The sequence below is a fragment of the Salvelinus namaycush genome, chromosome 3 (genome assembly GCF_016432855.1).
Source record: "Salvelinus namaycush isolate Seneca chromosome 3, SaNama_1.0, whole genome shotgun sequence".
Lineage (NCBI taxonomy): Eukaryota > Metazoa > Chordata > Actinopteri > Salmoniformes > Salmonidae > Salvelinus > Salvelinus namaycush.
Window position 1 is genome coordinate 67,622,257 of NC_052309.1, and position 26,020 is coordinate 67,648,276.

General features: G+C 45.3%; 1 protein-coding gene across 1 annotated transcript in view; it reads right to left on the minus strand.

The window, feature by feature from the left end:
* The window catches only part of LOC120035669 (protein phosphatase 1 regulatory subunit 1B-like), a 41,680-nt gene that overhangs the window by 3,804 nt on the left and 11,856 nt on the right, over positions 1-26,020 (minus strand). Inside the window, exons 3-4 of the mRNA XM_038982240.1 lie at positions 429-512; positions 238-313 (exon numbers count right to left, since the gene is read on the minus strand). Coding sequence (XP_038838168.1) covers positions 238-313; positions 429-512 — 160 coding nt within the window. The remainder of the gene's footprint in view (positions 1-237; positions 314-428; positions 513-26,020) is intronic.

Sequence of the window (26,020 nt, forward strand, 5' to 3'; positions counted from 1 at the left end):
TTTAGAACTGTGTGTGTGTGTGTGTGTGTGTGTGTGTGTATAGTACCTACTCTTATAAAGACATTCCAACCGATTGACATGACTTGTCACGTGTACCTTACCCCACTGACATTTCACAAATGATATAATCAGGAGGCAACAGAACAGTAAAGCAAGGTAAACACAGTATCAACACAGGGATAATTCACCATACAGAGGACATGTATACACTACTTACTCAGTCAGTTATACGCTTACCTTTCAGGGATGGTGGCTGATACACATTTGAGTTGACTCGCTTGGGCTTGAGTACCCCATTCTCTCCTACAATCCACTGTGGAAGGAAGAACAAGTTGAATGTAGCCTACAGTTTTGAAATAACACAACCATTCACATGACTATAGGGTGACATGCAGTTATCATCTGAGGCACTAGGGGCGCTCTGTTACCTGATGGGTGGACTGATCATCCTCAGGAGAACACTGGTCTGCCACTCTGAACAGCGTTGCAGGTGTAGGCCGCCGGCGCCGGATCTAGACACACACAAGAGAGAAGAAGAGAATCTGGTATTTGTTTTTTTGGGTGTAAGATCTCATCAGCGCTTGTAATGTGTCCAGTTCTCCTAATTTGACTCCAGGCAAGGAGTCAAGTCTGAGTACTGCTGGGGAAGGCCAGGGGTCAGAGTTTAGGGGTCAACAAGAGGTGAAAATGAATTACTTAAAAATAATATAATGTGATTTTCTGGATTTTTGTTTTAGATTCCGTCTCTCACAGTTGAAATGTACCTATGATAAAAATTACAGACCTCTACATGCTTTGTAAGTAGAAAAACCTGCAAAATCGGCACTGTATCAAATACTTGTTCTCCCCACTGTATATATAGACACTCTCTGTGTGACCCCGATTTAGCCCACTTAACAGAGCAACCCCCCGAGAGAAATCAGTATCACTCTGAACTCTACTTTAGTCTACTTTAGTCTACTTTAGTCATGTACTTAGTACATGGTTGATATATACATTATATGGTACAAACATAGTTTACCAATCAATATGTATGTGCCTGTGGGTATTCACTGCAGAACAGTAGTTTGATGCAAAACTATGTCACTCAAGCAAACAAGTCTGTGAGCATAAATTCACATTTGCATATCTGCAAACAAAAACATGTAGAAACAAAAACATGCGACTAATTGATCAAAAAATGTTTCTAGTGAGGGCCCTATAGTAGGTATTACTTGCTGGATCAAATCTCTGAGATGATAAGGTAAAACTCTGTTGTTCTGCCCCTGAACAAAGCAGTTAAACCACTGTTCCCAGCAGGCTGTCATTGTAAATAAGAATTTGTTCTTAACTGACTTCCCTAGTTAAATAAAGATAAAATGACTATATGTACACTCTCTGTCCCAATGGGTGACCTGCTACCCACTCTAACTGGGTGCTCACAGTACACTGCAGACGGCTCTCTCATTCTGTCAACACTGGCATTCTTAAGCTACAGTACAAGGTTCATTCATTTGACAATGGAAGGAATGCAGAGAGAGGGTCAAGGAGAACAGTTTATGGGGCGTTCTGTTCCGTCGTTTTAATTCCAGGTAGAACCCCACTGTGAAGGTTTGGCAACAACACTCACAGTGCATTGACTCGCAAACACAGTCTCCCACAGTCTAAAATAGATCAAGCAGAAAACAGTTTGCAAACTAGCTGTGGTAAGTTGTTTTGGATACATGCATTCAGGTCAGATGAATAGTGCACTACTTATAAGGATGGAATCCTGGAAAGTCAAACAGAGAAGTTCATGACAAGTCTCCTCACTGGGCACACAATTGGGTAATATTTAGCACGTTGATTAATGAGATTCCAACCTATTTTCACCCACTCAAAAAGACAGCCAAAGGTTTGTTGAATTCCCAATGTGTTATCAATAGTATTTAAAAAAAAAATCTAAAACAGAGGTTCTTTTTTTTTTTAACATCATTTTTTTGGAGGGGGGGATATTACTAACAACAGATTAAATGACTTTTGGCCAAGGATCTGTGGAATAAGTTAAGCGTATGTAAAACAACACAATGTAAAATTATGAATCTACAATCAAATCAATCAAATCAAATCCAATTTTATTTGTCACGTGCTTCGTAAACAACAGGTGTAGACTAACAGTGAAATGCTTACAATGTATGTTCTTAATACTGGGCAACATAGGCTTGGGAGACACAGTGTTATTGGTATCCACAGTACTCCACCAATTGTACATTTTTCTATTCAGTACTATTCCCCCCCCAAATTGTTTTTATTTGACATAAATGCACTGTAATTTAAAACTGCAAAGTTGTCTCTCTGTGTTGAATTGCAGGATATTAGCTTTAGAGCTGCAACAGTAAAAACAAATATCTGTCCAATGACAAAATGTGTAGAATTACAGGAAATTAGATTGAAAACTGCTGAACGTTCCCTCTGATGTCAAGAAGCAGGCCTTCTAAATGTTCTTTCCCTGGGCCCGAGACTTGGTTCATCCAGCCATGTACTGCAGACGTCATAGTAAAACCTTTTGTAGGCTGTTGTTAACGCACTCGAGTTGTGTTCTGATTACGAACGGGTCTCTGATGAATTTGCTAACACAAAAGAGGTCCCTGGCCCCAAAAGGTTTGAGAACCCCTGATCTAAAATTACAACCAAATTCCAAGGAAAAGATCAATGTCTGATATTTGGTTTAGTTGTATGTCTTATCACTGCGCCTCCAACCGTTTTAAAGCACATTCAAGTTCAAATGGGAATACAATGTTAGATGTTTTGTTTATTTCTACAACAAGTGAATGTGTTATCACTGTGTTTGATCTAACAGCATGACCAAATGACCTGGACTGCAGTTAGTTGAGATTACATTAAAGTACATAGTACAAGGGATCAATGCTGTTTGAGAGTCTATGCAGATTATTACAGCAATTGGGAAGGTTTCCACAGACCTGCAAACCTGAACATACACGCTTTCTATGATTACATAAGAAGACATTTATTGTTACAGTAACCTCAATGTGGCCACTCATTTTAAGGTTGAAGAAATAGTGTTACATTAGTTGGTAAGATAGCCTTTACATTTGGCTATTTGCTGTCGTACAAAAGTAATATTGAATTGTGTTCGGTAGACAACGCAACCCAATATCAACTTTAGAAGGAGATGTATCTTCTGCATGGATAGCCCCATCGGTGCCACTGAGCTTGGCTTTAATTCCAGCTTGTCTACAAATTCATTAACAATTGATATGTTGGATTCCCGTTTTCATTTCAACCAAAAATCAAAATACAGTTTGATTTGACTTCATCTCTATTCTTTAAAGTTTATTTTTGGTTGAATGGAGAAGTGAATCTGACATAGTTATTACTAGCGCACATTGGTAATAGACAGTGAACAACTATTAAAGCTATGCAGTGTTGGGCTTGGTTAAAAAAGTCTGGATGGGAGAACTACGAGATAGCTGTAAATCAAATCAAATCCAATGTTATTGGTCACATGCAGATGTTATTGCGGACGTAGCGAAATGCTTGCGTTTCGAGCTCCAACAGTGCAGTAATATCTAACAATTTCACAACAATACACACCAATCTAAAGTAAGAATGGAATTAAGAATGTATAAATATTTGGACAAGCAATGTCAGAGCGGCATAGACTAAGGTACAGTAGAAAAGTATAGAATACAGTATATACATATAAGATGAGTAATGCAAAATATGTAAACATTATTTAAATGACTAGTGTTCCTTGGTTAAAGTGGCCAGTGATTTCAAGTCCATGTTCATAGGACAGCAGCCTCTAAGGTGCTCTCCAGCAGGAGGTGCTGCCCAGACTACTGCTTTCTATCTTATAGTGGATATTACGTCGAAGATGACGTTGTTTCAAAGGTGAAAATTAAACATATTTTATACAAGGTTTGTCTATGTTGAATATTGGTTACCATGATCACATAATCCTGTGGTTGAAATCTCACCTTCAAAACAACAGTTTACGCTGACGACTTTTTTCAAATCCAATGTATTTTCCACGTAGACAACAGGTCACAATACGTTGACAAATGAAGTTGAAACGATGTTGATTTAACCAGTTTGTTACCAGTGGATCCTCTCTAGATCTAGACCAGCCAACCTTGGCCATAGCCTGAACCTTTGCTCCTCTCTGTTTATGGTGTCACACAACATCAGTAGCACTTCTCTATTTTCCATGAAGTTGCTCTCTGGATGTGTTTGTGTTTGACCCTGTGGATCTCATTCCTCTAGTTATCCAGGGCAGACAGGGTCTTCGTCCCAAATGGCACCCTATTCCCTACATACAGTAGAGCACTACGTTTGACCAGAGCCCCATGTGCCCCAGTCAAAACTCTGGTCAAAAGTAGTACACTATAGAGGGAATAGGGTTCCATTTGGAAAACCTCCCGGGTCTGGGAGCTGTGCGTCAAAGCAAGCAGGTCACTGTTGCCAAAGCACAGGCTTGGTGGGCCACACAACACATCATAATCTCCTCATGAATGTTCTGTATATCTCTCCTCACTTCCCCTCTATCCCTCGCTCTCACTCTCTCTCATCCCCCACTTCCAATTCCACTTCATCCTCTCCTACCTTTATGCTGTTCACCCCACATATCATTCTTCATTCCTTGACAGTGACATGACATTATCCTCAACCCCCCTCCTGTGTTTCTTTACGACCTTCTCTCCCAACCTCCCCCTCTCTCCTATCGTTTTCCTCTTTCTCTCTCACCCATCTCTCTTCCCTTTCCACACATCACCGGGCTGTGCCCACCGGGTTCTGTAATCTCATTATGGCGCTCAGCTTGAATGACGTCTCTCCACTCCCTCGGTGGGAGACATCCCAGCAGGGCTCCCTCACTGTGTGACCCCCTACGTCTCCATCTCTCTCCACTGACATGGTGAGAGGCCCTGGTTGTTGCTGTGGCTGCTGCTGCTGGTCAGCCTGGCTGACACCTGATATCTCTGCTGGGTAAAACCAACCCCCTCGCCTGCCCGCCTGCCAGAGGTAGTGGTGGAAGAGTGGGTAAGACAGAGCACAGCAGACCAGATGTTAACCAGGCCCATGTCCCAGCTACTATACTGGGATGCTTCGTGGTCTTATACATAGTACCAATCCAGGTATGTAGAGGACTCTGGTGTGACTCTCATAGTACCAATCCAGGTATGTAGAGGACTCTGGTGTGACTCTCATAGTACCAATCCAGGTATCTTCCTAGGGCTCTGGTGTGAGCTCTGAGATGTCGCTGTTCTTTAGAGGAAGAGAGAGGAGAGAGAAAAGAACAGTGAGGTAGACGGAGCGAGATAAATTAAAATAACAAATGTCAAGGGAGCTCAAAAAGGTAGAGAAAGCAAGTGGCACACACACGCAGAGAGAGAGAGAGAGAGAGAGAGAGAGAGAGAGAATGAGAGAGAGAGAGAGAGAGAGAATGAGAGAGAGAATCAAGTCAGAGAGAGAGAGAATGAGAGAGAGAATCAAGTCAGAGAGAGAGAGAATGAGAGAGAGAATCAAGTCAGAGAGAGAGAGAATGAGAGGAGAGAGAGAGAGAGAGAGAGAGAGAGAGAGAGAGAGAGAGAGAGAGAGAGAGAGAGAATGAGAGAACGAGAGAGACTGGGGGATAGAGCAAGCGTATGTGTTTTTGCCCTAGAGCTGAAAGGGTGTTGCTGGATAATTGAGGTCATTATGGTATAATAAAAGGATTTATACAGTATGTGTGTGTGTGTGTGTGTGTGTGTGTGTGTGTGTGTGTGTGTGTCTGGACCCTCAGAGTGTGTGTGAGAGTGACTCAGCTCTTACTGACATCACAACTGGCCTCCCCATGTTAATGAAGAGACGGTGACGTTTAACCCTTAACCTCTTTACCGTCACTCCTACCTGTAGACTACTAGGGCTGCTAGAGTGATTAATGACTTCCTGTAATGGACCAATGAATGGCGTCAAGTTGCTTCCAGGAAAAGGTCACCATCGATTATAGAGAAGGTGAGTATATACAGCTATAAACGCATAGAGGGGTCAGGGTGAGTAACAGCTACTGTGACAGGCATCAATGCACAGTGATTATGCACTCATGCCATTTCCAAAGAATAATATGCACCGTATACGGGTCAAACACACAGACACACACCTGGCATTTCTCATACACACACACATCCGGCTGGGTGACGGTGGCAGCAGGGCGGATGACGGTGGGAAAGGCCAGATGACATAACACACAGCCACTTGTAATTTTCCAGTCTTTCAATCGCCCCACTTCAGTAGTTACATAAGATCATCTGTGACCTTCACATGTAGGCTTTTATACTGGACCACAGCATGTGAGATTACTCCTTTACCCCCCCCCCCCCCCCCCCCCACTCCAACTCTCCTCAGTTGCAGCCATTGTTCAGTATCCTTAAGTATCAGTCCCACTGTTTCTGGCCTCTCAGCAGCTCTGTAGGGCAGGAGTGCATCCCAAATGGCACCCTATTCCATATATAGTGCACCAGAGTGGGCCCTGGTCAAAGGTAGTCCACTATATTGGAATAGGGTGCCATTTGGTACACAGACGTGGGCTGTTGATGAGCTGTCACAGGGCCACTCATGGGCTCCACAGGTGGGGCTACAGCCGGTATGTGTCCCCACGGGACTCCCTGTCCCCCACAGAGCCTACAAGCACAGGGGAAATATTACAGCTCTTAAGCTTCAAGAGAGCCAGGCCGTCATTATCAATAAGAAGGTGCTTGACTGACTCACCTGGTTAAACTAAGGTTAAATTAAATGGAGACCTTATTTGAACTGAAGGTGGGTTAGATACATGCTGATTAGGGTAAGTGTGTGTGTGTGCATCAGTGGAGGCTGCTGAGGGGAGGACGGCTCATAATAATGGCTGGAATGGAGTCAATGGAATGGAATCAAACACATCAAACATATGGTTTCCATGTGGTTGATACCACTCCATTGACTCCATTCCAGACATTATTATAAGCCACCCTCCCCTCAGCAGCAGTGTGTGTGTGTGTGTGTGTGTGTGTGTGTGTGTGTGTGTGTGTGTGTGTGTGTGTGTGTGTGTGTGTGTGTGTGTGTGTGTGTGCACGTGTGTGTGTACATGTGTGTGTGTAGAGCTGTAGTGATGGTGAGCGGAAAATGAGAGCGTTTTGAACCTACTTTGATTTATGTGACTTTCACACCTCCCCCTTGGATGTGTCACATCTGCTCCCTGCTACGCCCTCTGGTGTTCATCCGGTGTCTTCTTGACCTGCAGTTACTCCCCCTGTACACTCTCTCTCCCGCTCCCTCTCTGTGTGATTGTGTGGTTGGAGACAGGTGTGCTAGAGTCAGAGCAGATCCCTACCAGCTGCAACTTGTTCCATAATCAAGACCTCTACAAATACTGTCCTGCCACTTCCACTCTGCCAGATCGTAAACTCTGCTCAGTCAGTTCATGATTCTAGCCATTTATTATTACACAAGATCCTGTTACTCTGCTGTGCCTGGTTCCCTGACTGACACTGTTTATCCTCTCATTGCAGTTACTGCTCTGGCTCCTGTCTCCTGTTCCACATCTCACCACCCAACTACATTGCTCTGGATTGTACTCACCATCAGTACCTTGGATTCCCCTCAGGACCTGTTTACCCTGTTCTACTCAGCCAACTCCAACCTCAGTCTCCACATCTGTTTTTTCTGCAACTCATCCGAGCTACCCCGGATCTGCACTCCATATCTCTCTGTGCAACAATAAATATTTTGGTTCATTCATCCCTGTTTCCTCATCTGGGTCTGCTCTTGGGTTCCCCTGTGTCGCTCCGCTTAACAGTACGATCTGGCCAAGAGATGAACCCAGCAGACTCCACTACTCTTCACCAAATTCTTGTTGGTCAAGGCACCCTTCTTGAGCAACATGACCAAGCCCTGAAAACCCTGCTGGAGAACATCAAAGAATTTTCACAGAGCCTGTCTGACCTACAGGTCCGAAACTCCGCCCAGAGTTCACAACCAATCTCAAGTCCCTCTTTTCCGCCCCGGGAACCTTTTGTTCCGACTCCTGAGCGCTATGATGGTAATCTTGGCGCTTGCAGAGCCTTTCTTGTGCAATGTTAACTAGAATTTGAGCAACAGCCCTACTCTTATGCTAGTGAATGAGCCAATATTTATTTTTGATTGGCTGCCTTCGGGGAGCAGCACTTTCCTGGGCCACTGTGGTGTGGGAGAGACAGTCACCTATCTACTTCTCCTACAGTGGATTCACAGATGAGATGAGGAAGGTCTTCGACCACCCGGTCTGTGGAAAGGATGCTGCTAAACAATTTCTGTCCCTTCATCAAGGCTCCCAGAGTGTGGCTGAAATGGCATGAGTTCCGCACCCTCGCCGTAGAGAGCGGCTGGAATGACAAGGCCCTTCAGGGAGCATTCCGGAACGCACTCACTGAGACCCTCAAGGACGAGTTGGTGTCCAGAGAGGAGCCTGATGGACTTGACAAACTAATTTCTCTCACTATCCGCATTGACAACCATCTCCGTGAGCATTGGAGGGATAGGGGAGGTAGGGTTGCATGTCCCATAACATCTGCTTCAGTGCCTTGCTCACTTTCTCCGACTGCATCACATCTCCAGGCATGTTCTAATCCTGAACCCATGCAGGTCGGCCGGACCCGTCTATCTCCAGAGGAGAGGCAGCGGCGTATCAGTACTAGGAGCTGTCTGTATTGTGGCCAGGTTGGTCACCGGGTCTCCACTTGTTCCCTGTGTCCAGCAAGAGGGGGCTCAACAGTAGTGGGGCATATACTGTTGAGCCAAATCGCCTGCCCATCATTTCCCAGACCCCTGCTTGAGGCCAACCTTGTGTGGCAGAGCCAGGCTTTTCCTCTGCCTGCTTTCATCGATTCAGGTGCCAACGAGCTTTCTGGACCGAGGGGTCGTTAATCAGTTGGGTCTGGACATTGTTTCGCTCGATTCACCTCTGGATGCCAACGCTCTCAATGGAAAGCTACTGTTCCTGTTATCCTGCGTCTCTCTGGAAATCACCAGGAAAAGATTCGTTTCCACATAATCGACTGTTCTCACTCACCTCTGGTTCTGGGCCATCCATGGTTAAAGCTACACAACCTACAGATTGACTAGTCCACCGGAAGGGTAACTACTTGGAGTACATTTGGTCATTCTAATTGTCTACATTCTGCCCTTCCTCCTGCCTTGTCTGCACCCCAGTCCATTCCAGAGCCCCCAGACCTGTCTTCTGTTCCTCCAGAATATCACGGTCTAGCTCCTGTATTCAGTAAGCAACACACCCCATCTCTGCCGCCTCATCGACCGTACGACTGTGCTATCGAGCTTCAGCCTGGAGCTCCTCTCCCTAGTAGCAGGTTGTATAACCTCTCTCGCCCCGAGCAAGAAGCCATGGAGGAATACATCCAGGACTCACTGGCTGTCGGACATATCAGGCCTTCCTCTCCAGTGGGTGCTGGGTTTTTTTCATCAAGAAGAAGGATGGGTCACTGAGGCCATGCATAGACTTCCGTGGGTTGAATAGTATCGCTGTCAAGAACAAGTATCCCTTGCCACTCATCAGTGCTGCTTTTGCCCCCCTCCATGGGGCCACAGTGTTTACTAAACTTGACCTCCGGAATGCCTACCATCTTGTCCGCATCAGAGAAGGGGATGAGTGGAAACCGGCGTTCAACACACCACTTGGACATTTTGAGTATTTGGTCATGCATTTTGGTCTCACTAACGCCCCTGCTCTTTTTCAGAGCCTTGTTAATGATGTCCTGAAAGATGTCATTGGGTGTTTTGTTTTTGTCTATGTGGATGACATTCTTATTTTTTTTGAAGGACCTTGAGGCTCACAAGCAACACGTTCTCCAAAGGCTGTTGGAGAATAAGCTGTTAAGGTGGAGAAATGTGAGTTTCATGTTTCCTCTGTGTCCTTCTTGGGTTACATTATTGCGCAAGGACAGCTACGAATGGACCCTGCCAAGGTTAGGGCAGTCACAGAGTGGCCTGTACCTGCTAATCTGAAGCAGTTAGAGCATTTCCTGGGGTTTGACCATTTTTATAGATGATTCATCCGTGACTACAGTCGTTTGGCAGCTTCTCTCACCACTCTGACCTCCACTCCATTCCACTGGTCCCCTGAGGCAGAGGCAGCGTTCTGGGAACTCAAGCACCACTTCACTTCTGCTCCAATCCTTACCCAGAACTCCAGTTCATCAGAAGCTCCATCCTTGTGCCTTCTTGTCCCGCAAGCTCTTACCTGCAGAGAAATTGACATGGGTAACCGGGAACTCCTGGTTGTTAAGCTGGCTCTTGAGGAGTGGCGTCACTGGTTAGAGGGTTCGGTCCTTCCCTTCATTGTGTGGACGGATCACAAAAATCTAGTCTACATCCAGACCGCCAATCGTCTGAACTCTCGGCAGGCCAGGTGGGCATTGTTTTTTGGAAGATTGAACTTCACACTCACTTATCGCCCCGGATCTAAGAATACCAAGCCTGACGCCCTCTCCCGTCAGTTCACCGCAGACAACACAAGTTCCAAGCTAGAAACATTATGCCATCCTCCAGCATCGTTGCTGCTGTCTCCTGGGAGATTGAGTCCCGTGTTCGTCAGGCTCAGCTGAACCAGCCTGATCCTAGAAACGGTCCTTGTAAGGCTCTGTTTGTGCCAGATTCAGTTCGTTCTGATCTTCAATGGGCCCATTCTACTCACCTCACCTGTAACCCTGGCATGAACCGGACTGTCGCCTTCCTGCGTCAGCGATTTTGGTGACCCACCATGGAGAGACGCTTGGGAATTCATCTCAGCGTGCTCGGAACAAAACCTCCACCAAACCTACACCTGGTCTGCTTCATCCTCTTCCCATACCCAGTCGCCCCTGGTCACACATAGCTTTGGACTTCGTCACTGGCCTTCCCCCATCGAATGGTAACTCAGTCATCCTAACTATTATTGACATTTTTTTTTTTTTAAATGTCAAAGCTCTCCAAGCTTCCTTCCTCCCGGGAGACTGTGGACCTGTGGACCTGCTGGTATCCCATGTTTTGCAGCTGCATGGCATCCCTAGTGGCATTGTTTCTGACAGAGGACCCTAGTTTACACCCCAGGTATGGAGAGCCTTCTGCACGGCTCTGGGTATTAAGGTCAGCCTTTCGTCTGGATATCACCCCCAGACCAACAGCCAGACCGAGCGGGCCAACCAGGAGTTGGAAACTGAAAGATGCTGTGTGAATTCGGCTAACCCTTCCTCCTGGAGTGCCCAGCTACCCTGGGTGGAATATGCCCACAACACCCTCATCAACGCCTCATCAGGTATGTCTCCCTTTGAGTGTGGCTCTGAGTTACCAACCTCTCTTGTACCCTGCCAAAGAGGTCAAAGTAGCGGTGCCCTCAGTCCAGGATCACATGCGCTGTTGTCGCACCTGGGGGAGGGCCCGGGCTGCCCTTTGTGCCTCCACCAGGACCCAATCTCAAGCTAACTGTCGACGTGCTTCAGCCCCAGTCTACACTCCAGGTCAAAAGGTATGGCTTTCATCTAAGGACTTGCCCCTGAAAGTGGTTTCCAAAAAACTAGCTCCCCGATTCATTGGCCCCTTTAAGATTGATTGTGTCATAAACCCCTCTGCTGTTCATCTGAAACTCCCAGACTCTCTCAAAATTCATCCCACCTTCCATGTATCCTTAATTAAACCAGGCTGCTCCTGTCCCCTCCTGCAGCTGCTCCTCCACCTCCTCGGCTCATCCATGACCATCCTGCCTATACTATTCGGCGGCTTTTGGATGTACGCCGTCGGGGCTGCGGTTGGCAGCATCTGGTGGACTGGGAGGGATATGGGCCTGAGAAGCCCTGCTGGGTGCCCTGTCGTCACATTCTGGATCCCTCCCTCTTACAGGATTTTCATACCTCACACCCAGACAAGCTGGGCTGTGCGCCAGGTGGCGTCCGTGGAGGGGGGTACTGTCACATCTGCTCCTGCTACGCCCTCTGGTGTTCATCCGGTGTTTTCTTGACCTGCAGTTACTCCCCCTGTTCTCTCTCTCCCTCTCTGTGGTTGGAGACAGGTGTGCTGGAGTCAGAGCAGATCCCTACCAGCTGCAACTCATTCCATAATCAAGACCTCTACAAATACTCAGCCACTCTGCTCAGTCAGTTCATGATTCTAGCTATTTATTATTACTCAAGATCCTGTTACTCTGCTGTGCCTGTTTCCCTGCCTGACACTATTTATCCTCATTGCAGTTACTGCACTCCATATCTCTCTGTGCAACAAATATTTTGGTTCATTCATCCCTGTTTCCTCATCTGGGTCTGCTCTTGGGTTTCCCTGTGTCACTCCGCTTAACAGGACGTTTCTCTTCCATTCTCCTATAAAACCGTTGGCACTAATGGGCTGTGTGCGTCGACTCAGTGATGGTATTTTAATCAGTAGCATAGGGGTATGGAAGATTAAACTGAGCTGGTAGGACCAAGTCAAACCTGCACTGGGCACAACAACCCTTCTCTGCTCTTCACTCCTGCATTCAATGCGTGACAATGACTCAGGTAGGATTCATATGCCATGGTTGACATTGTGTGTGTGTGCATGATTTTGTGTTTGTGTGTGTCAGTACATGTACACTACCAGTCAAAAGTTTGGACACCTATTCATTCAAAGGTTTCTTTATTTTTACTATTTTCTATATTGTAGAATAAAACTATAACATATCTAAACTATGAAATAACAAATATGGAATGTAGTAGTAACCAAAAAATGTTAAACAAATCTAAATATTTTGTGAGATTCCTCAAAATAGCCACCCTTTGCCTTGACAGCTTTGCACACACTTGGCATTCTCTCAACCAGCTTCATGAGGTAGTCACCTGGAATACATTTCAATTCAAATAAAATTGTATTTGTCACATGCGCCGACTACAACAGGTGAAGACCTTACAGTGAAATGCTTCCTTATAAGCCCCGAAAAATGCAGTTAAGAAAAATCCTTTAACCTGTTTGGGCTGCAGGGGCAGTATTGAGTAGCCGGATAAAAGGTGCCCATTTCAAACGGCCTCGTACTCAATTCTTGCTCGTACAATATGCATATTATTATTACTATTGGATAGAAAACACTCTCTAGTTTCTAAAACCGTTTGAATTATATCTGTGAGTAAAACAGAACTCATTTTGCAGCAAACTTCCTGACAGGAAGTGGAAAATCTGAAATCGATGCTCTCTTCTAGGGGCTGCCTATAAAGGTCCTTGATATTTATTAGAATACATGCACTTCATACGTCTTCCACTAGATGTCGACAGGCAGTGAGAGAAGAAATTGAGTGTATAACTTGATCTGGGCTCGAATAAATGCTCTTTGTATGACGTGTCACCAGTTTCCTGTTTTCTGGAGAGCGCGCGAAGGGACCTGGTTTTGCCTTCTGTACAGCTGTCGTTATAGACGACTAATATCTCCGGCTTTGATTTTATTTGATACATGTGACAATATCATCGTAAAGTATGTTTTTTCAATATAGTTTTATTAGATTATTGAAATTTTTTCGGAACGTTAGGCGTGTTGCGTTGTCTGCGTTTGTTCACGAAGGAGAGCTTAGCGCCACTTTGCTAGCTTTCCGTGCTAATTGACTGGAGAAGAGGACATTCTAAATCCAAACAACGATTGTTCCCGACAAAGGACCCCTTGTACAACATTCTGATGAAAGATCATCAAAAGTAGGACCCATTTTATGATGTTATTTCATATATCTGTCGAACATGTTGTACTAGTAGGTTGCGGCCAGGTTTTGGGCACGCTCTCGCCATAACGTAAACTGCATATCGTAATGAAGTTATTTTTAGAATTCTAACACGGCGATTGCATTAAGAACTAGTGTATCTATCATTTCCTATACAACATGTATTTTTTAGTTATGTTTATGAATAGTTATTTGGTCAGAATATGTGAGTGCCAGAAAAATATCCGGACGTTGTGGGAAAAAGATGCTATGTTAGCACAATGTATAACCACTGATTTCAGCTCTAAATATGCACATTTTCGAACAAAACATAAGTGTATGTATAACCTGATGTTATAGGACTGTCATCTGATGAAGCTTATCAAGGTTAGTCAAAAATTATATATCTTTTGCTGGTTTGTTACGATCGCTAACTTTTGCTGCTGGGGAATGGCTTGTGTTTCTGGCTATTGTGGTAAGCTAATATAATGCGTGTTTTCGCTGTAAAACACTTAAGAAATCGGAAATATTGGCTGGAATCACAAGATGCCTGTCTTTCATTTGCTGTACACCATGTATTTTTCAGAAATGTTTTATGATGAGTATTTAGGTATTTGACGTTGGTGTCTGTAATTACTCTGGCTGCTTCGGTGCCATTTCTGACGGTAGCTGTGATGGTAGCTGCAATGTAAAACTGATTTATAGCTCAAATATGCACATTTTTCGAACAAAACATAGATTTATTGAATAACATGTTATAAGACTGTCATCTGATGAAGTTGTTTCTTGGTTAGTTTGGTTGGTTCTTGGTTAGTTAGGTTGGCTTTGTGCATGCTACCTGTGCTGTGAAAAATGTCTGTCCTTATTTGTATTTGGTGGTGAGCTAACATAAATATACGTGGTGTTTTCGCTGTAAAACATTTTAAAAATCGGACATGTTGGCTGGATTCACAAGATGTTTATCTTTCAAATGCTGTATTGGACTTGTTAATGTGTGAAAGTTAAATATTTCTAAAAATATATATTTTGAATTTCGCGCCCTGCACTTGAAGTGGCTGTTGTCATATTGTGCCCGGCTTCGGGCTTGCAGCCATAAGAAGTTAAATAAAGTAACAAATTAAAGAGCGCAGTAAAATAACATTAGCGAGGATATATACAGGGGGTACAGAGTCAATGTGCAGAGGCACCGGTTAGTCGAGGTAATATATACATGAGTTATTAAAGTGACTTATGCATAGATAAGTGCTTCTACACCTGCATTACTAGCTGTTTGGGGTTTTAGGCTGGGTTTCTGTACAGCACTTCGAGATATTAGCTGATGTACGAAGGGCTATATAAAAAATATAAAAAATAAAATTGATTGATAGATAACAGAGTAGCAGCAGTGTAAATGGGGGGGGGGGGGGGGGGGGCAATGCAAGTAGTCTGGGTAGCCATTTGATTAGATGTTCAGTAGTCTCATTGCTTGGGGGTAGAAGCTGTTTAGAAGCCTCTTGGACCTAGACTTGGCACTCCAGTACCGCTTGCCGTGTAGTAGCAGAGAGAACAGTCTATGACTAGGGTGGCTGGAGTCTGACAATTTTTAGGACTTTCCTCTGACACTGCCTGGTATAGAGGTCCTGGATGGCAGGAAGCTTCGCCCCAGTGATGTACTGGGCCGTACGCACTACCCTCTGTAGTGCCTTGCGGTCGGAGGCCGAGCAGTTGCCATACCAGTCAGGATGCTCTCAACGGTGCAGCTGTAGAACCTTTTGAGGATCTGAGGACCCATGACAAATCTTTTGTCTCCTGAGGGGGAATAGGTTTTGTCGTGCCCTTTTCACGACTGTCTTGGTGTGCTTGGACCATGTTAGATTGTTGGTTTGTGAACACCAAGGAACTTGAAGCTCTCAACCTGCTCCACTACAGCCCCATCAATGAGAATGGGGGAGTGCTTGGTCCTCCTTTTCCTGTAGTCCACAATCATCTCCTTAGTCTTGATCATGTTGAGGGGGAGGTTGTTGTCCTGGCACCACACGGTCAGGTCTCTGACCTCCTCCCTATATGCTGTCTCGTTGTTGTTGGTGATCAGGCCTACCACTGTTGTCATAGGCAAACTTAATGATGGTGTTGGAGTTGTGCCTGGCCATGCAGTCATGAGTGAACAGGGATAATGGGGGTAACTAAGTACACACCCCTGAGGGGCCCCAGTGTTGAGGATCAGCGTGGCAGACAAGTTGTTGCCTACACTTACCACCTGGGGCGCGACCCGTCAGGAAGTCCAAAATCCAGTTGCAGAGGGAGGTGTTTAGTCCCAGGGTCCTTAGCTTAGTGATGACCGCCGTAGCACTATGGTGTTGAACGCTGAGCTGTAGTCAATGAACAGCATTCTCACATAGGTGTTCCTTTTGTCCAGGTGGGAAACGGCAGTGTGGAGTGGGATTGAGATTGCGTCATCTGTGGATCTGTTGGGGCGGTATGTGAATTGGAGTGTATCAAGGGTATCCGGGAGTATGCTGTTGATGTGAGCCATGACCAGCCTTTCAAAGCACTTCGTGGCTACCGTCTTGAGTGCTACAGGCGGTAATCATTTAGGCAGGTTATCTTCGCTTCGTTGAGCACAGGGACTATGGTGGTCTGCTTAAAACATGTAGGTATTACAGACTCAGTCAGGGAGAGGTTGAAAATGTCAGTGAAGACACTTGCCAGTTGGTCTGTGCATGCCTTGAGTACACGTCCTGGTAATCCATCTGGCCCCGTGGCTTTGTGAATGTTGACGTGTTTAATGGTCTTGCTCACATTGGCTACTGAGAGCATTATCACACAGTCATCTAGAACAGCTGGTGCTCTCGTGCATGCTTCAGTGTTGCTTGCCTCGAAGCGAGCATAAAGGCATTTAGCTTGTCTGGTGGACTCGCGTTACTGGGCAGCTCGCGTCTGGGCTTCAATTTGTAGTCCGTAATAGTTTTCAAGCCCTGCCATATCCGACGAGGGTCAGAGCCGGTGTAGTAGGATTCAATCTTAATCCTGTATTGACTCTTTGCTTGTTTGGTGGATCGTCTGAGGGCATAGAGGGATTTCTTATAGGCATCCGGATTAGTGTCCCGCTCCTTGAAAATAGCAGCTCTAGCTTTTAGCTCAATGGGGATTTTGCCTGTAATCCAAGGCTTCTGGTTGGGATATGTACGTACGGTCACCGTGGGGATGACCCGCCAGCTGTATGTTATTCATGTCGTCGTTCAGCCACGACTCGTTGAAACATAAGATATTACAGTTTTTAATGTCCCGTTGGTAGGATATGTGCTTTTAGCTCGTCCAATTTATTTCCAGCGATTGTACGTTGGCCAGTAGTATGGATGGCAAGGGTAGATTAGCCACTCGTCGGCGGATCCTCACAAGGCACCCCAATTTCTTTCTGAGATATATTTTCTGCCTCTTTCTCCTGCAAATGACGGGGATGAGGGCCTGTTCAGGTGTCTGCAGTAAATCCCTCTCGTCCGACTCATTAAGGAGAAATTCTTCGTCCAGTTCAAGATGAGTAATTGATTTCCAGAAGCTCTTTTCAGGCATAAGAGACAGTAGCAGCAACATTATGTACAAAATAAGTTACTAAAAATGTTTTAAAAACAAAATATCACTTTTGGTTAAGAGCCCATGAAACGGCAGCCATCCTCTCCAGAACCATCTTAACAGGTATGCCTTTTTAACCTCTTGACGCTAGGGGTCAGATAAATAACGTTCCCAAGGTAAACGGACTATTTCTCAGGTCCAGATTGTAGAATATGCATATAATTTACAGATTAGGATAGAAAACACTCCAAAGTTTCATAAACTGTCACAATATTGTCTGTGAGTATAACAAAACTGATTCTGCAGGCGAAAACCTGAAAATCTAACCCGGAAGTGATTATTATTTTTTTAATCTGTGTTTCCTGGCCCGTCTTTCTTCCATTTAAAGGGGTATCAATCAGATTCCTTTTCCAATGGCTTCCTCAGGCTGTGACCAGGCTTTAGACATAGTTTCAGGTTTTTGTTTTGAAAAATGAGCGAGATTTTTCAAAAGTAGTCAGGTGTCCTCAGATTAGTTCCTGCGCGCGAGAGGGTAGCTCTCCATTTTATTTTTCTCTCTTATTGAGTAGGTTACGGTCCGGTTGAAATATTATCGATTATGTTTGTTAAAAACAACCACCTGAGGATTGATTATAAAAAACATTTGACATGTTTCTACGACCATTACGGATACTTTTTGGAATTTTCGTCGAACGAGGCTTTGGTTTTCTGAACATAACGCGCAACCCAAATGGCGTTTTTTTGTTATAAAAGTAATATTTATCGAACAAAAAGAACATTTGTTGTGTAACTGGGAGTCTCGTGAGTGCAAACATCCGAAGATTATCAAAGGTAAGCGATTCATTTTATTGCTTTTCTGACTTTCGTGACCATGCTAATTTGGGGCTAGCTGTTCTAGCATTGATTGATACACTCACAAAAGCTTGGATTTCTTTCTCTGTAAAGCATATTTTCAAAATCTGACACGATAGGTGGATTAACAACAAGCTAAACTGTGTTTTGGTATATTTCACTTGTGATTGCATGATTATAAATATTTTTTGTAATATTTTGCGCCCTGCAATTCAGCGGTTGTTTAGGAAAATGATCCCGTAAAAGGGATCCGTAGCGCAGAGAAGTTAAAAGTTAATTTGTGGAATTTCTTTCCTTAAAACCTCTCTGGGATATGTGGGACGCTAGTGTCCCAACTGGCCAACATCCAGTGAAAATGCAGTGCACCAAATTCAAATAAATTACTATAAAAATGTTACTTTGATGAAATCACATATTCAATATACCAAATTAAAACTACACTTGTTGGGAATCCACCCAACGTGTCAGATTTCAAAAATGCTTTACGGCGAAAGCAAACGATGCTATTATCTGAGGATAGCACCCAAGCAAACAAACACAGACCATCATATTTCAACCCTCCAGGTGCGACACAAAACGCAGAAATAAAAATATAATTCATGCCTTACCTTTGACGAGATTCTTCTGTTGGCACTCCAATATGTCCCATAAACATCACAAATGGTCCTTTTGTTCGATTAATTCCATCGATATATATCCAAAATGTCCATATATTTGCCGCGTTTCATCAAGAAAAACACCGGTTCCAACTTGCGCAACGTGACTAAAAAATCTCAAAAGTTACCTGTAAGCTTTGTCCAAACATTTCAAACTACTTTTGTAATACAACTTTAGGTATTTTTTAGCGTAAATAATCGATAAAATTGAAGACGGGATATGCTGTGTTCAATACCGGAGGAAAACAAAGTGGAGCGTGCTTTCAGGTCATGCGCCTCTAACAAAGAGTACACTTCCCTCTACCCTCATTCTGAACAGTGTTAGTTCTTCATTTCTCAAAGGAAAAACCTCAACCAATTTCTAAAGACTGTTGACATCCAGTGGAAGCGATAGGAACTGCAAGAAGGTCCCTTAGAAATCTGGATTCCCAATGAAAACCCATTGAAAGGTGAGTGACCTCAAAAATAAAAGATCTGAATGGTTTGTCCTCGGGGTTTCGCCTGCCAAATAAGTTCTGTTATACTCACAGACATGATTCAAACAGTTTTAGAAACTTCAGAGTGTTTTCTATCAAAATCTACTAATAATATGCATATCTTAGGTTCTGGGCCTGAGTAGCAGGCAGTTTACTTTACTTTTCATCCGGACGTGAAAATACTGCCACCTATCCCAGAGAAGTTAATGCGTTCGAGCCAATCAGTTGTGTTGTGACAAGATAGGGGTGATATACAGAAGATAGCCCTATTTGGTAAAAGACCAAGTCCATATTATGGCAAGAACAGCTCAAATAAGCAAAGAGAAACGACAGTCCATCATTACTTTAAGACAGTATTTCAAGAACTTTGCAGTCGCAAAAACCATCAAGAGCTATGATGAAACTGGCTTTCATTAGGACTACCATAGGAAAGGAAGACCCAGAGTTACCTCTGCTGCATAGGATATGTTCATTAGAGTTACCAGCCTTAGAAATTGCAGCCCAAATAAATGCTTCACAGAGTTCAAAGTAACAGAAACATCTCAACATCAACTGTTCAGAGGAGATGGTGTGAATCAGGCCTTAATGGTCGAATTGCTGCAAAGAAACCACTACTAAAGGACACCAATAAGAACAAGAGACTTCCTTGGGCCAAGAAACACAAGCAATGGAGATTAGACCGGTGGAAATCTGTCCTTTGGTCTGATGAATCCAAATTTGAGATTTTTGGTTCCAACCGCCTTATCTTTGTGAGATTTACATTACATTTAAGTCATTTAGCAGACGCTCTTATCCAGAGCGACTTACAAGTTGGTGCATTCACCTTATGATATCCAGTGGAACAACCACTTTACAATAGTGCATCTAACTCTTTTAGGGGGGGGGGGGGGTTAGAAGGATTACTTTAACCTTTCCTAGGTATTCCTTAAAGAGGTGGTGTTTCAGGTGTTTCCGGAAGGTGGTGATTGACTCCGCTGACCTGGCGTCGTGGGGGAGTTTGTTCCACCATTGGGGTGCCAGAGCAGCGAACAGTTTTGACTGGGCTGAGCGGGAGCTGTACTTCCTCAGAGGTAGGGAGGCGAGCAGGCCAGAGGTGGATGAACGCAGTGCCCTTGTTTGGGTGTAGGGCCTGATCAGAGCCTGAAGGTACGGAGGTGCCGTTCCCCTCACAGCTCCGTAGGCAAGCACCATGGTCTTGTAGCGGATGCGAGCTTCAACTGGAAGCCAGTGGAGAGAGCGGAGGAGCGGGGTGACGTGAGAGAACTTGGGAAGGTTGAACACCAGACGGGCTGCGGCGTTCTGGATGAGTTGTAGGGGTTTAATGGCACAGGCAGGGAGCCCAGCCAACAGCGAGTTGCAGTAGTCCAGACGGGAGATGACAAGTGCCTGGATTAGGACCTGCGCCGCTTCCTGTGTGAGGCAGGGTCGTACTCTGCGAATGTTGTAGAGCATGAACCTACAGGAACGGGTCACCGCCTTGATGTTAGTTGAGAACGACAGCGTGTTGTCCAGGATCACGCCAAGGTTCTTAGCACTCTGGGAGGAGGACACAATGGAGTTGTCAACCGTGATGGCGAGATCATGGAACGGGCAGTCCTTCCCCGGGAGGAAGAGCAGCTCCGTCTTGCCGAGGTTCAGCTTGAGGTGGTGATCCGTCATCCACACTGATATGTCTGCCAGACATGCAGAGATGCGATTCGCCACCTGGTTATCAGAAGGGGGAAAGGAGAAGATTAATTGTGTGTCGTCTGCATAGCAATGATAGGAGAGACCATGTGAGGATATGACAGAGCCAAGTGACTTGGTGTATAGCGAGAATAGGAGAGGGCCTAGAACAGAGCCCTGGGGGACACCAGTGGTGAGAGCACGTGGTGCGGAGACAGATTCTCGCCACGCCACCTGGTAGGAGCGACCTGTCAGGTAGGACGCAATCCAAGCGTGGGCCGCGCCGGAGATGCCCAACTCGGAGAGGGTGGAGAGTAGGTGAATGGATGATCTCTGCATGTGTTGTTCTCACCGTGAAGCATGGAGGAGGTGGTGTGTGGGTGCTTTGCTGGTGGCACTGCCAGTGATTTATTTAGAATTCAAGGCACACTTAACAAGAATGGCCCCCACAGCATTCTGCAGCGACACGCCATCCCATCTGATTTGAGTTTAGTGCGACTATCATTTGTTTTTCAACAGGACAATGACCCAACACACATTCAGGCTGTGTAAGGGCTATTTGACCAAGAAGGACAGTGATGGAGTGCTGCATCAGATGACCTGGCCTCCACAATCACCCGACCTCAACCCAATTGAGATGGTTTGGGATGAGTTGGATCACAGAGTGAAGGAAAAGCAGCCAACAAGTGCTCAGCATATGTGGGACCTCCTTCAAGACAGTTGGAAAAGCATTCCAGGTGAAGCTGGTTGAGAGAATGCCAAGTGTGCAAATCTGTCATCAAGGCAAAGGGTGGCTACTTTGAAGAATCGGTTTGGTTACTGTTTGGTTACTACATGATTCCATATGTGGTATTTCATAGTTTTAAATGTCTTCACTAATATTCTGCAATGTAGAAAAGAGTAAAAATAAATAAAAACCCTTGAATGAGTAGGTGTGTCCAAACTTTTGACTGGTACTGTATGTGTGTGTGTGTGTGTGTGTGTGTGTGTGTGTGTGTAGAAAAAGAGAGTGTGAGGGTTAGCACCCCTTGCATTGCTGAGTGGGGTGCAGATCTGGCTGATGTGGGTCTGCTCTCCAGAGGCGGTCCTCGTAGATAGGCCAGCTAACAGGCCAGCCTATTAAAAGACAGCAGTAGAACAGCCTAAACTAGATTGGAGGACCCCCAGTGGACCCTGCGTAGGCGAGAGAGAGGCTCTCTCTAGCTAATGCTGCTAAAACTAAGCAGAGCTCTACTACATCATACCAGCCAACCATCTCTAAAGGGAGACACTATATCCACCCAGCACCTGCAATGCCAACACAACGAGAGACACCCCCCCCCCCATGTTATACTCCCCTGTCAACCCTAGGAGGCGTCCTGTCCTGTCCTCCAGGTATATGGTAGGTACTACTTCATTACATTAGCCCATCTCATTAGCCCAGCGTATGGCAGATCCCAGATATAGAGGTGGACGCAGCACTTTGGTCCCACAAAACGGCATTCCATCCTTGTCTCTCTCACTGTAATGATTGGGCCATAATTCAACTCAAACGCATATAGATTTACAAGTGATTGATATACTGTACAATTAGGATGCCCGGCCTCACACAGACACTCATGAGCTACATGAGTAGGGAATAGTGTTTGCATATGTGCATGGCAACTTTTATGCAATTAAAAGTACACTTACGTGTGCAACCAGGCACGTACTCACGACTGAGGAGTGACTAACCACCCATCCAACCTAACACTGTCAAACACAACTCATTAAAGTCTCTCTCTCCCACAAGCAGGTCAATATCCCATCTGCTACTATTCTCTCTCTCCCTCTAATCCACACTTCCATCTCTGTCCCCCTCTCTCTCTTTAATTCATCTCTGCTCTGTCCATCTCTGATTAAGAGCACATAGCTGCAAAGCCTCATTCACCCTCTGCTATCACAGCTCTGTGTCTGCCTGAACTCTAAGGCAGCAGGACTCACTCTATTCAATTCACCAGGGGCATCTCCCTTCCTCTCCGTGTCAGGTCCTGGGAGAGTCCAGACAAATGAAATGGTTGGACCTTTAGGTCGCTCTAAGTGATAAAGGAAATGACACAATAAAGTGAAAAGTAATCCTTCCCTTTGTGCACTGCGATTATGTTGTTTCTATTAAGAGGCATTAGCAACGGGGCAACACTTCTGTCAAGAACAAAACCATCAAAGGTTTAAATCAAAAGCCTGGTGGTGCTGACGTGGTTTGGAAACTCGGCACAGCCCGAAAAGTAATGAAATTCTTTTGGTGACAGATAACAAAATATAATAGAGAAATAAAGAACATCTCTCTCCCTACTTGAACAGAATGCTGCTGGTATTATGAGCTTATGAACTAAAAATAACTGAAACACAAGAGACATTGATGATCATCGTGTTTGAAGGAAGGGATGTACAGCACATGCGGGCTGCATGTGGATAGAAGGATAGCACGTTGGAACTTTGTGTAAACAAACTGAAATAGGGGGTCAGAGCATCCCTATAGCCAGAGCGGCACGTCTTGCTCTTCATTGTAGTCAGAGGGCTAATGTTAATACTATGCATGCCAATCTCTCTTGGCTAAGAGTTGAGGAAAGACTGCCTCACTTCTTGTTTTCATAAGAAATATTCATGTGTTGGAAATTCCAAATTGTTTTCATAGTCAACTTACACACAGCACTGACACACACACTTTGTAAGGATCGACACAGGAGATGAGAAGCAGGTAAAGGGAGTGAAGGTTTATTAGCTGACGGACATGAAACAGAACAGGAACTGCGTCTGGACAGGAACACATAACAATTAATGTGAACACAGGGAACACCACCGAGGAACAGACAGATATACAGGGGGTAATCAACAACGTGAAGGAGTCCAGGTGAGTCCAATGAGTGCTGCTGCGCAAAATGATGGTGACAGGTGCGTGTAAAGAAGGGTAGCCTAGCGCCCTCAAGCGCCAGAGAGGGGGAGAGGGAGCAGGCGTGACAGTACCCCCCCTCTAGGGGCGCCACCTGGGCGAGCCTGGCGAGCCGGTTGAGGCGTGGGAGCCTGACGATCCGGCTGAGGCGTGAAATCCCGATGGACCGGCTGAAGCATGACGTGATATGGGAACCTGCCGAGCCAACCAAGGGAAGGAAACCTCAAGAGCCAGCTCGGACGTGACAGCCAGACGAGCCAGCTTAGGCACCCCCGGTTCCATTGGCGGCGGAATCCAAGTGCGACGTCACCAACAAAACAAAATAAATTATGGGCAGGCTGAGGCATAGGAGCCCAACGAGCCAACTGAAGCATGAAGTGAGATGGGAACTTGCTGAGCCAACCGGGGCAAGGAAACCTCTTGAGCCAGCTAGGGCATGACAGCCCGACGAGCCAGCTTAGGCACCCCCGGTTCCATCGGTGGCAGCCCCCGGGTTCGACATCACCAACAAAACAAAACCCTAAAAAACTTCCTGATGCTTCTTGTAGTGGTGTCCGCATTCTGTAAGGAATGACGCAGGACATGAGAAGCAGGTACAGCAAGTGAAGGTTTAATAGTTGATGGACATGAAACGGAACAGGAACTGCGTCTGGACAGGAACACATAAGAACAATTAATGTGAACACAGGGAACACCACCGAGGAACAGACAGATATACAGGGGGTAATCAACAACGTGAAGGAGGCCAGACGAGTTCAATGAGTGCTGCTGCGCGTAATGATGGTGACAGATGCGTGTAAAGACGGGTAGCCTGGCGCCCTCGAGCGCCAGAGAGAGGGAGAGGCGTGACACACTTACCCCACCAGACATGCCACCAGGGGTCTTTTCACAGTCCCCAGGTCCAGAACTAATTCAAGGAAACGTACAGTATTATTCAGAGCCATGAGTGCATGGAACTCCCATCTTAAATAGTGCAAGTGAACAGCAAACCTGGTTTCAAAAAACAAATAAAGCAACACCTCACAACGCCTCTCCCCCATGTGACCTACTTGTTGTGTGTATGTACTGACATGTATGTCAGTGGAGGCTGCTGAGGGGAGGACGGCTCATAATAATGGCTGGAATGGAGTCAATGGAATCGTATCAACCACATGGAAACCACATCTTTGATGTGTTTGATGCCATTAATGTTTCATGTTTTTAAATGTATATAAACTGTAAAGTATTTTGTCTGTAACGTATTTTTCGTTATGTGTCGGACCCCAGTAAGACTAGCTGTCGGCATTGATGTCGGCTAATGGGGATCCTAATAAATAAAACAAAACACCAGCATCCCCATACTGTCTCCATGTACCTCTTCTTAAACCTTAACACACCCACCTATAGGAACCTCAGCCCCTTTCTCTCTAGCTTCTCTAACATCTAAGAGTAATTTACAGTACAGTAGCTACACAGCTCTATTTTATTTGTATTTTTTTATTTAACCTTTAGTTAACTAGGCAAGTCAGTTAAGAACAAATTCTTATTTACAATGACGGCCTACCCGGACGACGATGTGCCAATTGTGCGCCGCCCTATGGGACTCCCAATCACGGCCGGATGTGATACAGCCTGGAATCAAACCAGGGACTGTAGTGACACATCTTGCACTGAGATGCAGTGCCTTAGACAGCTGCGCCACTCGGGAGCTCTATCATGTCACACCTCTGTCAGATCCACTTACACTCGTCACAGTGTCACAGTAGAATATATGATGATATCCAGGCACCATTCACTGGGATTCGATGAGTAACCAGCAAACATCAGAAGAGACAGGAAGTAATTATAGCTACTGGCAGTATGATGTCACACCTACCCCAGTACCCATCATCACCCAACTGCCCACCCCACTACCCATCCTCACTGACCTGCCCACTGCACTACCCCACTGCTCAGTTAATTAGCCATCGGTCAACAGTCAGTCTAATACAAACACAGGAGTGTTCCACTGTTCCACCTTTGTCCTTTCTTATATATACACTAAGGGGTCGATTCAATCCGCATCGTGGAAAATCCACAGTATAGTGCGGTTGAAATGTAAGGGTTATTTTCGATTGAGCTGACATATGCAGCGGGAACATTGCCTTTAAATTCCAATCACGCTATACCGTGTAGCAATCAATCAATCAAATGTATTTATAAAGCCCTTTTTACATCAGCCGATGTCACAATGTGCTGTACAGAAACCCAGCCTAAAACCCCAAA